Consider the following 13,753-nt stretch of genomic DNA (forward strand, 5'->3'; position numbering starts at 1 on the left):
GCCCGCACTTGAAAGGCTTGCATTTTTTACGTAGCCTAAGTACACTGAGAAGAAAAGTGATACAACCAAGTGACTTGATAAACATGTTGGAGTGGGAACTTAAATGTTAAACTCATTTGTGTGGGGTTGGAATCAAATTACAAGTTACGGGCAGCAGGTTTTCTTTCTTTGTCTTTTACAAGTAACTTTCACAATAGATAAGTAGTAGGGAATGACAATCTCTATTAACGCGGATTCCGACTATTACCCCATGACATTAAATGGTATTACTGTCACTCAAGTCATTCAATGCCATTACTATCACTGAACTTCCCCATTACCAACATCTTGGGGTAGTGGAGGGGGGGTGGTGTTGGTGGGCTACCATTGACCTTAAACCAAAGTGAAGCAGCTGCATAAACTTCTTTAACTACGAGAATAGGTATGAAGCCGGGTATTCCGTGGCATGTGCTTCACCTCCTGACTTCTTAAAGCATTAGAGTTAGGATTGTGATAGGATACCATCCAAATGCATTGTGGAATGCAGATCGTACAACATTCAAGAAGCAGAACACCATCCAGAGCAAAGCAGCCTGTTTAACTGACATCCCATTTAAATGCTTCAGCATCATTTCCTCTATCACTGATGCACATTGGTAGGACTGTGTGCTGTCCACAAGATGTACAAAAACATGCACTAACCAAGGGTCCTTAACACCTTTCAAACCAGTGATCTCTACCACCTAGACAAATGTGGGCAACTTGACAAATGGGAACACTGCCACGATCACTAACATGCTCCCTTCCAAATCATATGCTATGCTGACCCAGAACTCCAAGGTTTTGAGGTAGATTTGTAGCTCAGGTTGTGGGTGTTAAAGTTGGTCGGCTCGCTGAGCTGGTTTGTTGCTTCGTAGGTGTTTCATTACCATGCTTGGTAACATCCTCAGTGCAGCCTCCGATGAAGCGTGAGTGTGTTTTCCCTGGTTTTTAAACTCTGGGGTCTGTTGAGCTGCATTGCCTCACTTCCAGTTTTCTTTCACAGTGGAATGTATATGGGGACGAGTTCAATAGAATGCTTCGTGAGGCGCCAGGCTTCTAGGAATTCCCGTGCCTGTCTCTGCCCAGCCTGTCCCAGGATCTCGGTGTTGTCCCCAGTTGAACTGGTTGCTCTCCTTATCCATGTACATTGAGATGAGTGAGTAGCGGTCGTGTCTTTTCGGAGCCAGTTTGTGTTTGTGTACCCTCTGCGTTAGTTTCCTTCCCGTTTGTCCGATGTAGTGTTTCTCACAATCTCTGCAGGGGATCTTGGAGTTGACATTGGTCCTGTCCATGACGGGAAGTGGGTCTTTAGTTCAGGTGAGCAGTTGTCGTGTGAGTTGATGTGTGTTTGTGTGCCACTCTGATGCCCAGCGGACAAAAGAGTCCTGTGGTTAGTTCCGATGTGTTCCTGATGTAGGGTACTGTGATGACTGTGTCGGGGCGTGTGGTTTCTTCCTGACGTTGTTCGTGTAGATATCTTCTGACCCAGTTTTTTGGACTATGCATTATCCTTGAAAATCTGGAAGAGGTATTCTTCTTCCTCTTGACATAGTTCTGTGTTGCTGCAGTGTGTTGTTGCCTATTTAAATAGTGTTCGCACACAGCTTCGTTTGTGTGTGTGGGGATGCTTACTGTTGAGGTTCATTGCCTGGTTCGTGTGTGTGGCTTTCCTGTGTGCTTTCATTTGGAGTTCCCCATTTGTCTTGTGCTCTACCATGACATCCAGGAATGGGAGCTGTTTGTTCTTCTCCTCCACTCCGGTGAACTTTATTCCGGTGAGGGTGTTGTTTATAAGTTGTGTGTCTCCTCTACTTTGGTCTGTTTAATGATGACAAACGTATCTTTCATAGCGTATCCATGGTTTTGACTGGATTAGCGGAAGGGCCGTCCTTTCTAGTCTTTGCATCACTGCCTCTGCAATGACTCCGGAGATAGGTATTCGCATAGGTGTCCCGTTGTTTTGTTCGTATGTTTGGCTGTTGAAAGTGAAGTGGATGGTGAGGCATAGCCCTGTAATTTGAGCATGTTGTCTGTGGAGATGGTTTCACTGGGGTCTTGCTCTTGTTCCACTAGTGTTGTCATTGTTTCCCTTGCTAGTGGCATGTCTATTGATGTAAATAGGGCAGTGACATCAAACTATATCATTGTCTCTTCGTCGTCTATCATTATGTCTTTGATGGACTTCAAGAATTCTTGGGCTGAGTGGATTGAGTGGGGTGACATGTTGACTAGGTGCCTGAGTCTCCTTTGTAGTTCCTTGGCTAATCTGTGTGATGGAGTACCTGATAGGGAGACTATGGGTCTAAAGGGTACTTCTGGCTTGTGCACTTTCGGGAGGCCGTAGAATGTTAGCGTATTAGTTCTTTCGGGTTTCAGTCTTACGAAGTCTGCTTTGTTTATCTGCCCTGTCTGTTTCAGTCTTTTTAGAGTGTGGAGGATTTTATTGCCTAGTTGCGGTGTTGAGTCAGTCTGTACCGGCCGGTATGTGTTTTTGTCTGCAAGCAGTGCCTGTGCCTCGCAGATGTGGTCCCTTTTATTCAGTATTACCATCATGCTCCCCTTGTCTCCCTATTGTGATGTTCATGTCCCTCTTCAGTCCTTCCAGGGCCTATCTTTCCAATATGCTACGGGTGTTGAGTTTGCTCCTTCTGGTTAGTGTCAGGATTAGTGTCTGTCTTATCCTTTGTTCTGTTTCTTCGTTGATATAGTTGGTTCTTTGTGTGGCTTCCAGTGTGGCTAGGAATTCCGTTCGGTTGGCGCCCTGGTAGTTGTAGTTCAGTCCTTGGGAAAGAACGGCTTTTTTCCGTGTCTGTCAGTTTCCTGTCGGAGAGGTTTCTTATAAAAGTGCCTGTTCGGTTGTTGTCATTTTTGTGGGTAAGTGTGGCTAGCTTGTCTTGCAGGGTCTGTCTTTTCTTGGCTCTTGTGGTCTGTTGGCTGATGTTAATGGCTTGTTCCATGTCTGTTGTCCAGTCTTGATTGGTAGCTTCCAGGAATAAAGATTTTTTGGCAAGCAGTTTCTCTGTTATATTTCTGGAGCCAGTTGTGTGCATTGTTTATAATTACCCTTCCCATCTTGCGGCTGTTTTGTTCTGTTGTTTTGCGGGCTTGTGGGTGGTTGGTACTTCACACTGCGTGGTTCCTGAGGAATCCACATAGGAAGTAGAGTTGTTTGCGGGTTGCGCACTCTCATTGACATAGTTTTCCCATTTTCTTGCCAATTTGAGTGTGTTACGCCTGTAGGTCTCTTAAGATTTTGGAGTTGATTTGTACCTCGGGTTGTGAGTTTTGAGGTTGTTTGGCTCGCCGAGCTGGTTTGTTATTTCGCAGACGTGGATACCTCCGGAATCAGGTATTACAACGCAGCGTGAAGTACGAACCACCCATCAACAAGCCACAAGCGTGAAAAACAACAGAACAAAACCTCTCCGACAGGAAACTGACAGACACGGAAAAAAGCCGTTCTTTCCCAAGGACTGAACTACAACTACCAGGGCGCCAACCGAACGGAATTCCTAGCCACACTGGAAGCCACACAAAGAACCAACTATATCAACGAAGAAACAGAACAAACGATAAGACAGACACTAATCCTGACACTAACCAGAAGGAGCAAACTCAACACCTGCAGCATATTGGAAAGATAGGCCCTGGAAGGACTGAAGAAGGACATGAAAATCACAATAGTGAGACAAAGGGAGCATGATGGTAATACTGAATAAAAGGGACTACATCTCCAAGGCACAGGCACTGCTCACAGACAAAAACACATACCGGCCAGTCCGGACTGACTCAACACCGCAACTAGGCAATAAAATCCTCGACACGATAAAAAGACTGAAACAGACAGGGCAGATCAACAAAGTGGACTTCTTAATAATGAAATCAGAAGGCACCAAAACACCCCGATTCTACAGCCTCCCGAAAGTGCACAAGTCAGAAATACCCCTTAGACCCGTAGTCTCTATACCAGGTACTCCATCACACATATTAGCCAAGGAGCTGCAAAGGAGACTCAGGCACCTAGTCAACATGTCATCCCACTCAATCCACTCAGCACAAGAATTCCTCAACTCCATCAAAGACATAATGATAGATGAGGAGGAGACCATGATATTGTTTGATGTCACTGCCTTATTTACACCAATAGACATGCCACTAACAAGGAGAACAATGACAACACTAGTGGAACAAGAGCAAGACCCCAGTGAAACCATCTCCACAGACAACATGCTCAAACTACTGGGCTATGCCTGACCATCCACTTCACTTTCAACGGCCAAGCATATGAGCAAATCAACGTGACACCTATGGGAATACCTATCTCCGGAGTCATTGCAGAGGCAGTGATGCAAAGACTAAAAAAGACGGCTGTTTTCCTTATCCAACTAAAACTATGATTATGCTACATGGACAACATGTTTGTCATCATTAAACAGACCAAACTAGAGGAGATACACAAAATTATAAACAACACCCTCACTGGAATAAAATTCACCAGAGAGGAGGAGAAGAACAAACAGCTCCCATTCTTGGGCGTCATGGTAGAGTGCAAGACAAATGGCAAACTGCGAATGAAAGTACACCGAAAAGCCACACACATGGACCAGGTACTGAATTTCAACAGTAACCATCCCCACACATACAAATGAAACTGTGTGCGAACATGATTTAAATAGGCAACAACACACTGCAGCAACACAGAACTACGCCAAGAGGAAGAAGAATACCTCTTCCAGGTTTTTGAAGGATAATGCATAGTCCAAAAAACTGGGTCAGAAGATGCCTACACGAACAACATCAAGAAGATACTACATGCCCCAACACACTCATCACAGTACCCTACATCAGGAACACATCGGAACTTACCACAGGACTCCTATGTCCGCTGGGCATCAGAGTGGCACACAAACACACATCAACCCACACAACGACTGCTCATCCAAACTAAAAACCAATTCCCCGTCATGGACAGGGCCAATGTCAACTACAAGATCCCCTGCAGAGATTGTGAGAAACGCTACATCGGACAAACGGGAAGGAAACTAATACAGAGGGTACAGAAACACAAACTGGCTCCGAAAAGACACGACCGATACTCACTCATCTCAATGTACATGGATAAGGAGAGCAACCAGTTCAACTGGGGACAACACCGAGATCCTGGGACAGGCTGGGCAGAGACAGGCATGAGAATTCCTAGAAGCCTGGCACTCCACAAAGAAAGCCATTAATAAATGCATAGAACTCAACCCCATACACATTCCACTGTGAGGGAAAACCGGAAGTGAGGAAATCCAGCTCAACAGACCCCAGAGTTTAAAAACCAGGCGTAAAAACGCACCGACACTTCATCAGAGGCTGCACTGTGGATGTTACCTAGCATGGTAACGAAACATCTGTGAAACAAGAAACCAGCTGGGCGAGCCAACCAATCTCAACACCCAGAAGTATATTCATCCTACCATGACTGTTACCATGTCAAAACTCTTAAACTTCCTAATAGCACTGTAGCTGTCCCTACACTACAGGGATTGCAGTGATTCAAGAAGACAACTCACCACTACCCTCTGAGATGGACAGTAAACACTGGTTCAGTCACTCACATTGACATCCTATGAATGAGTTTTTAAATGTCCTTGTTGACCTTGTCATATACATTCCCCACCTGCCTGTAAAGCTGTATCTGTTTCAAAGCATTTTACTCCAATTACTATTTCACCAGACTGTTGAATTCAGTTAAAGAATCTGACCTAGCACAATTCATTAATGATAGTCCAAAGGCTAAGGGTAGGATCAATTTAGCATTTGCACTAATAAATGGCATTCAACGCCTTTTGCAAATGTATATAATTGAGAAATAATCTGTGATAACAAGTCACTGCAGCATTGAAGAAAAGCCATTCTATACCCAGAAGCCAGGACAACCTAACAAGATTGTTATAGGGCAAAGTTCTCGGATGAAGTAACTCTGAAAAGCATGTGGAAGTTGGGGTTTCTCTCTGTCATCCTCATTGCCCAGAAAAACATGGGAAATGAGAGTTATTATCCCTCCCCATGAAGAGGCAAATTTCTGGAGCAAGTGCTCCAGGGGCACACTTGGTGTGAATGAAGGAGATAGATAGGAACTACTTTTGGTGGCCAAATGTGGATTTGCAGAAGGAGGAGCAAACAGGGTCATGTGAATCCGGTGTATTAGGAAGGAAAGCATCACGTTTGTCACCCCCTCACCACAGCAACAAATTAATGTCAATTTCGCAGGACTGGTAGATGGACAGATACATAGGATCCGGTGCATCCAGAGGGGTTTCTTGAAACAATATGTAGATAGTTCAACTAGGGAAGGGCCCATATTAGACCTTATGTTGTGGAATGAGCCTGGCCAGATGTTTGAAGTTTCATTCGGTGAATATTTTTTGGACATTGTTCATAATTCAATAAGTTTTAAGATAGCTATGGATAAGGAGAAGATGGTGCTCAAGTAAAAGTGCCTAACTTATGGGAAGATCACTTACAAAGTCATCACTTCACAACTAGTATGTTCCTGTGAGGAAGAAAGATAGGGACAATGAGTTTTTTGTACCTTGGATGGCAAGAGATATTGAATGTTTAATTAAAAAGTAAAATTAACTATATGTAAAGTTCAGGAAACTGGTATCAGACAAGACTCTTGAGGAACATAAAGAAAACAGGAAAGAATTTAAACAAGGAATTAGCAGTGTTAAAGGGGACCATGAAATGTCCTTAGAAAGTAGGATTAAGAAGAATCCCAAAGCATTGTATAAATACATCAAAAGTAAGAGGGTAGCTCAGGAGAGGGTAGATCCACTCAAGGACAAAGCAGAGGATTTAAACATGGAATCAGAGAAAGTGAGTGAAGACTTCAATGATTACTTCACATTGGTATTCACCAAAGAGAAGGACATGGATGACGGTAAGATTAGAAAGAGGTTTGTTAATTCTCAAAGGCATGTCAATATTAAGAAGGAGGAGTTGATAAGTCCCCAGGGCTTGATGACCTCTATCCCAAGTTAATGAGGTAGATAAGGGAAGTGATTGCTGGGTCCTTGACAGAGATCTTTGCATCCTCTGAAGTCCCAATAGGCTGGAAAATCATCAATGATGTTCCTTTGTTTAAGAAAGGCAAGTCAACAAGAATAATTGAGGAAATTACAGGATGATGAGCCTTACATCAGTTGTAGGGAAATGATTAGAAAAGATTCTAAGGGATAAGATTTACTTGGATGCGGAAAAGAATGGACTCAATAAGTGGAAGTCTTGTCTCAAAAACTTTGATAGCAGTTTTTTGAAGAAGTGACAAAGATGATGAATGAGGGTAGGGCAGTGGATACTGTCTACATATACTTTACTACAGCATTTGACAAGGTCCCTCGTGGTAACTGATCCAGGAGATTAAAGCACAAGGAATCCAGGAGAGTTGGGAACTTGGATACAAAATTAGCTTCGTAATAGAAGACAAAAGGTAGCCATGGACGGGTAGAAAGAAACAAAAAAACAGTTGTTGCTGGAAAATGCTTCAGCTCTGGCAGCATCTATGAAGAAAAATCAGAGTTCACGTTTTAGCCCCGGTGACCCTTTCTCAGAGCTTTGTGAAGGGGTGATTTTTCTGACTGGAGCTCTGTGACGAGTGGTTTTCTGCAAGGATCAGTACTGGAAGGTCTATTATTTGCAATATGTATGAATATTTTGGATTAAATTGGAGGCAACCAGATTAGAAAGTTTGTAGATGACACAAAATTTAAGCGGTTGGATAGTTAGGAAGTTTGTCAAAGGATACAGCTGGATACAGGTAATTGGAAATGCCACTGGAGAAATGCCAGATGGATTTAAACCAGCCAAATATGATGTGATGCATTTCGGGAGGTCAAATGCAACAGTAAACTATACAGTCAAAGGCAGGATCCTTAGGAGCATTGATATAGAGAGGGATCTTGGAATGCAAGCTCATAGCTCACTGAAAGTGGCAACTCAAGTGGATAAGATTAAGAAAACATACAGCGTGCTTGCCATCATCAGTTAGGGTACTGAGAATAAAAGTTGGCAAGTTATACCGCAGCTGTATAAGACTTTAGTGATGCAGCATTTGGAGTATTGTACATGAGCCATCATGTTATTAGAAGGATATAGAGGCTTTGGAGATGATGCAAAAGAGATTTATTAGGAAGTAGTCTGGATTATAATGTATCAGCTTTAAGGCAAGATTGGACAAACTTAGATTGTTTTCTCTAGAATGCCGTATGCAGAAGGGCAACATAATCAAAATATATAAAATTATGAATGGCACTGATAGGATATCAGAGTCTTTTTCCTAGGGTGCCAACGTCAAATCCTAGGGGTCATGGGTTTAAGGTGAGAGTGATCTTTTTTTTACCCAAGTCAAGTTTTTTTTCCAGATAGTGATGGGTACCTGGAACATGCAGCCAGTAGAGGTAGGAAAAGCAGCTACGATAGCAATGTTTAAGAAGCATTTAGACAAACACATGAACAGCTTGGAATCGAGGGTTATGGACCATGTGCAGGCACATTGGATTAGTTTAGTATGCCATCATGGCCTGACTGGGAGGAATACTGAAGTTAACTCTCAAGATTTTGTTCACATTCAAACCAGAATTCATAAAATCATATCTAATGGTAAACACTATGTTCTGAGGTTTGGAGGCACTGGTGGCTTGAGTATGATAAATACTTTGCTTTTTGTGAACAATGGAATGGACATGGTTTTTGACACAATCCACCAGTTGTCAGAAATTATGGTCCATACATCAGGCATCATGCCAGCACTGAAATACAATTTACAAATACATTGATGTTCCCTTTGAGATTTAGGATTCCTTGAATTCTGTTCTCACAAGTGCAAGGCAAAGAGATTCAAAAGTATTTCTCTTTTTTCACCGATTTTAGTTTTACACAACCAAGCAACTATTATCTCTAGTTTTAGTCCTCCATGTAGTGACAATTTTTTGTAACATTTACAGTTATGATTTTATCATAAATATGCATTATGTAAGTCAATTACTTTTGCCTAATTCAGAGGACTACCTTTTTAACTTTGCTGACAAACAGCGAATGCAGTTTGAAACTTATTTAATTTTAACAATTTAAGTTGTGGTTAGTTCCACCCTGTTTGTCTCTCACAGATGCCTACAGCTATGTTATTTTAATCATATTTTTGGACGAGATAGTACAAGTTTCCTATGGATTTGGAATGTGATCTTTTTACGTGACTGTGTATCAACATAGATGTAGAATTACAGGAACATTTATATGTGGAACCCCAGTAGATGTGGTAACAGACTTATCTACTATTTCACTAGCATTAACACAGAAAGGGAAATTGCCACCAATATCATCTCAAATCTTCTCTAATCCCTGCTTTCCTAATGATTTCTGCTATCAGCCAACCTACCAAAGCTATGCCAGTTGTCCTGTCAGGATGAGAACTACTCTATCACAAACATGGAGAATGCTGGAGAAACCCAGCAGCATCTGTGGGGAGAGAAAATATTCGGAATCTAATGTGACTCTTTTTCTGAAGAATTCTTCTTGAATATTGCTGATCACCTTTTTAGAAAGCTGCCCTTTGTGATTCAGTGAGTCCTGACAACCACCACCAACCACTAATTTCGGATCATTCGCTATCGTTTTCAAGGAGAAGCTGAGCCATAAATTGAAAAAAAAACATGAAATTTTAAAAGTGTTATTCAACATGTATATATTCAGCCTGTAACAATCATAAATGTAAATCCTCAATGTTACATGATAAGCTGATAATTAAATTGTTTACACTCTGATAGATTTTTCACAGTTGTCATCTTACCCGATATTTTTGCACATTTTCTTCCCGTGCCAAGCATTTTCGTCTTCCTTGCTTAATGGCGTTTGGATGTTTTTCTGTAATATATGGACATGAATTACCTTTTACCTTTCGAGAAAAGCAATAAACTTTGGGTGGATCTTAGTACCGCAGTCTTTCTGTAAGTACCTCTTTTGCTGCAATCTTTCAGACAGTGTGTTGCTTCCACACTCTTTTAAAATATGTCGATACTGTAGTTGCAAACCGATTGTGTTCAGCCAGTTCAGCGCACCGTCTGTTTAAAATCGAACCATAAGTTTTGTTTGACGCTGCTTGTGTTGTGGTTAGCTCCACCTTTTCTCCACTGATTCATGAGGCATATAGTTTAAAATGGCAATCCCAGCATGCAGACGTCATTGGCTAGATCAAGGTTTATTATTTTGCTAGGACAAAGGTGTCGGAAGTGCCCACAGTTTGCAATCACTGTGAAGATACTGTCGCCTGGAATTGTATGATTTAATAGCAACAAAAAATAAATAACTAAACCAATTTTGGAAACAAAATTTTGGAAATTTCTCTTTGAGCCCCGAATGCTGTTGAAGTTAGTTCAGGAGATCACACTGGCCCTGATCAATGCGATTCGAAGTGACCGCTATGCTTGCAGAAATAGATCCAACTCCTTATTTGAAGGAATTGACTGTTTGTGACACAAGCATGTCCCTGTTATTCACTTCTGCCTTGGAATAGAAAAACCTTTGAACATATAATGTGATTCTGAATTTACAAAACTTGAAAGATTGACTCATTGTGGTCCCTTCAGAAATTTTGTAAATGGATAATAAGGATAAACAGGATATTTTCAAATAGGTAGGCTGTGAATCATGGAGTGATGCGAATATCAGTGCTTGCTCCTATGCTGTTATCTATACTAATAACTTAGACAGAGACAGAGAAGGCCTTGTGGTTCAATGGTAATTTCTGAGCCAGGAGGCTGAGGTTCAAGTGCCAGTTGATCCAGAGATGTGTATTTATATCTCTGAGAACTTTGCTTGGAGAAAAAAAATGATGATCAATGTACCAGGCTTTCTGGGGAATGACAATCACAATCCAATTGCTGCTTTGCATCTTTTTTGCGTGAAGTCAGAGCTCAGAATTTCTGACAGGAGATTCTGATTGGGATTACATTTGTTAATGATACAAGTGTAGGTGGGAATGTATGCTCTGAGGAGGATGCAAAGAAGTCATAAAGAGATGTAGACAGATGAAGTGAATCAGCAACAAGGTGGCAGATGATGCAGGTATTCATGAGGTTTTTCACTTTTTCATTATGAATAGAAAAGAAGAGTTTTTTTAAATACAGGAAACTTGTAAATGTACTGTTCAGAAACTTGGATGTATTCGTAGAAAGGGATAAAAGGCTAGCATGCAGGTGCAGCAAGTAACTAGGATGACAAATAGCACATTGACATTTATTGCAGGGGATTTGAAGAAATAAATTTTGTTAAATTGTTAATAGAACTATTTGTTACAGACCAGACCAAACTCCCTCAAAATATGTTAAGAAGATAGCCTCGACTCTAAATTGTTCTTAATTTAAAGGCCAGTGCCTGGCATTGTATTCTGGATGCAATTTGATTTGTCAAGCAGCCAGATGTGAAGCAAAAGACACGTTATTCATACACTATGCTTCAAATACAGCAAAAGAAAAAATAAATTGGAATAACTTGATTCTTTTGAAAACTTAACAACAATAGATTATTTAACTGGTGAACAGTAACTGTTTCAATATAGTATCATCTCATTAACACGCCCTTGGCAAAGGCGAATTCAGTAAAATAGATTGTCTCACATGCAATTCTAGCAGGAGGGAGAGAACTCCAGCTTTTAGCTGTAACAAAAAGAGGAAAAATAGTTTCCACATCCAGCTTCAAGACCCCAATACCTGTTACAGAGAATCTAAAAATCCTGGTTCTGTGGGAGCTTGGCCCCAGCCATTTAGGCTGCTTCTATTATACAGCTATAGAGTCATTGAGTTGTACTTCATTGAAATACACCTTCTTGTCCATCTCGTCCATGCTGACTACATTTATTCCCATTTGCCAGCAATTGACCCATATTGCTCTAAAGCCTTCCTATTCATGTAACCATTCCAGAAAACTTTTAAATGTTGCAATTGTACCAGCCTCCATCACTTCCTCTGGCAGCTCATTCCATATGTGCACCACACTCTGCGCAAAAAAATTGCCTCTTAGGTCCCCTTTAAATATTTCCCCTCTCATCTTCAACTTAATGCTCTCTACTTTTGAACTCCCCTACCCTGGGAAACAGATCTTGACTGTTCACCCTATTCCATGCCCATCATGATTTTATAAGCCTCTATAAGGTCACCCCTCAGTCTCCAATACTCCAGGGAAAATAGCCCTAGCCTATTTAGCCTCATCTCATCCGCACCCTTTCAAGTTTAACAATATCTTGCGTATAACTGGGGTGGGGGGGTGGGTGACGGGGAAACAGAATCAAACTTTTCAAAGTTTTAAAGCAGTCAAACAATTTTTGTTTTTTACAGAACTCCAAGACCTCACAAACTGTTTACACTTTTGGCACTGAGTAGATTGCTCAATACCTCTCTCTCAATCTTTCTTCATAAGAATTTACCCAAGACAAAGTATGTCTCTTAAACCATATCATCATACCTCCGCCCTTTAAAAAAAGGACTATCAAAATGTAAAGATGGCTTCATTTTTAAAAACCTTTGGTTTTAGGCTATTAGCACACGGTAATACATTAAACTACATTACATTGAATCCAAGCATGCAAATATGCTCTTATACAGCCCATTTCAGTCTGTTTTTCTCCCACCTCTGTTTTCCTTCATTAAAGTCACAAAAATGCACCGGCAATTATCTTCTGTTGTCCTGTCATATATATAATTTTCAAACTGAATGGCTGCAATAATAAGCTCAATCTAATCAGTCTGGAATTTGTATCCTGAAATTTTTCCAAAAACTTTAATGGGTTATGATCAGTATATACAATTGTCTCAGACACATTATTTGCAAGTTAAATGTTAAAATGTTGCAACACCAATACCAAGCTCAATCTGTCTTTCCAATTATGGAATATTTCTGTTGATGTTTATTCAATTTTCTGGTAAACTGTCCGATAGGCCTTTCTATCTTCTTATCGTCTTCTTGCAAGCATACAGCACCAACACCCACATCACTAGCATCAATAGGTAGCTTGAATGGCTTTGTGTAATTAGGTGTGGCTAACACTGGGGCAGCAGTCAACACTGCTTTCAGGCTGTCAAATACCTTCCAAGATTTCTGAATCCACTGAAATTTTCTGCACTTGTTTAACAAGTCAGTCAGCGGAGCAACCACACTGCTAAAATTTGAGATGAACGTCTGATCCCACTCGATCCCAGGAAGCATAGTTCTTCTCTCTTCATCAATGGCATGCAAAAGCCTCCAGTAACCTTTATTTTCACATTCTGTGGGCAGTCTGTCCATGTTCAAGGACATGGCCCAGGAACATGACTTGACTTTTGTGAACTGACTCTGAGCCATTATCACTAAGCCCACCTATTGAAGTCAATGAAATAATTTTGATAGATGCTTTAAATGTTTCTTCCACGTGTGACTAAAAATCACCAGATCATTGATGTACACCACACAACTGAGTAATCTCAAAACTACCTTATTGGCTAGTCTTTGACGTGTGGCTGACACATTTTTCATACCAAATGGCATGACTTTAAACTGGTACAATCCATTCAGTGACACAAAAGCTGAAATTTCCTTTGCTCTTTTGGATTAAGGTGCCTGCCACTGTCCTTTGCATTTGTCCAACTTAGAAATGTAAGTTTAAGTGGATTAAATTTAGTTGATTCATTAGATGCATCCCTCATTTCAAAAAGTA

At 41.0% G+C, this 13,753-nt stretch overlaps 1 protein-coding gene across 3 annotated transcripts in view; it reads right to left on the reverse strand.

Annotated features, from left to right (window-relative positions):
• LOC125452503 (4-galactosyl-N-acetylglucosaminide 3-alpha-L-fucosyltransferase 9-like) overlaps window positions 1-13,753 on the reverse strand; it is a 152,944-nt gene that overhangs the window by 1,183 nt on the left and 138,008 nt on the right. For all 3 annotated transcript variants that reach the window (XM_059645357.1, XM_059645356.1, XM_059645358.1), the window contains one exon: window positions 9,857-9,930. In XM_059645357.1, the coding sequence (XP_059501340.1) occupies window positions 9,857-9,893 (37 nt within the window). In that variant the 5' untranslated portion in view covers window positions 9,894-9,930. The remainder of the gene's footprint in view (window positions 1-9,856; window positions 9,931-13,753) is intronic.

The sequence above is a fragment of the Stegostoma tigrinum genome, chromosome 4, assembly GCF_030684315.1.
Source record: "Stegostoma tigrinum isolate sSteTig4 chromosome 4, sSteTig4.hap1, whole genome shotgun sequence".
In the NCBI taxonomy this organism is placed as follows: Eukaryota; Metazoa; Chordata; class Chondrichthyes; order Orectolobiformes; family Stegostomatidae; genus Stegostoma; species Stegostoma tigrinum.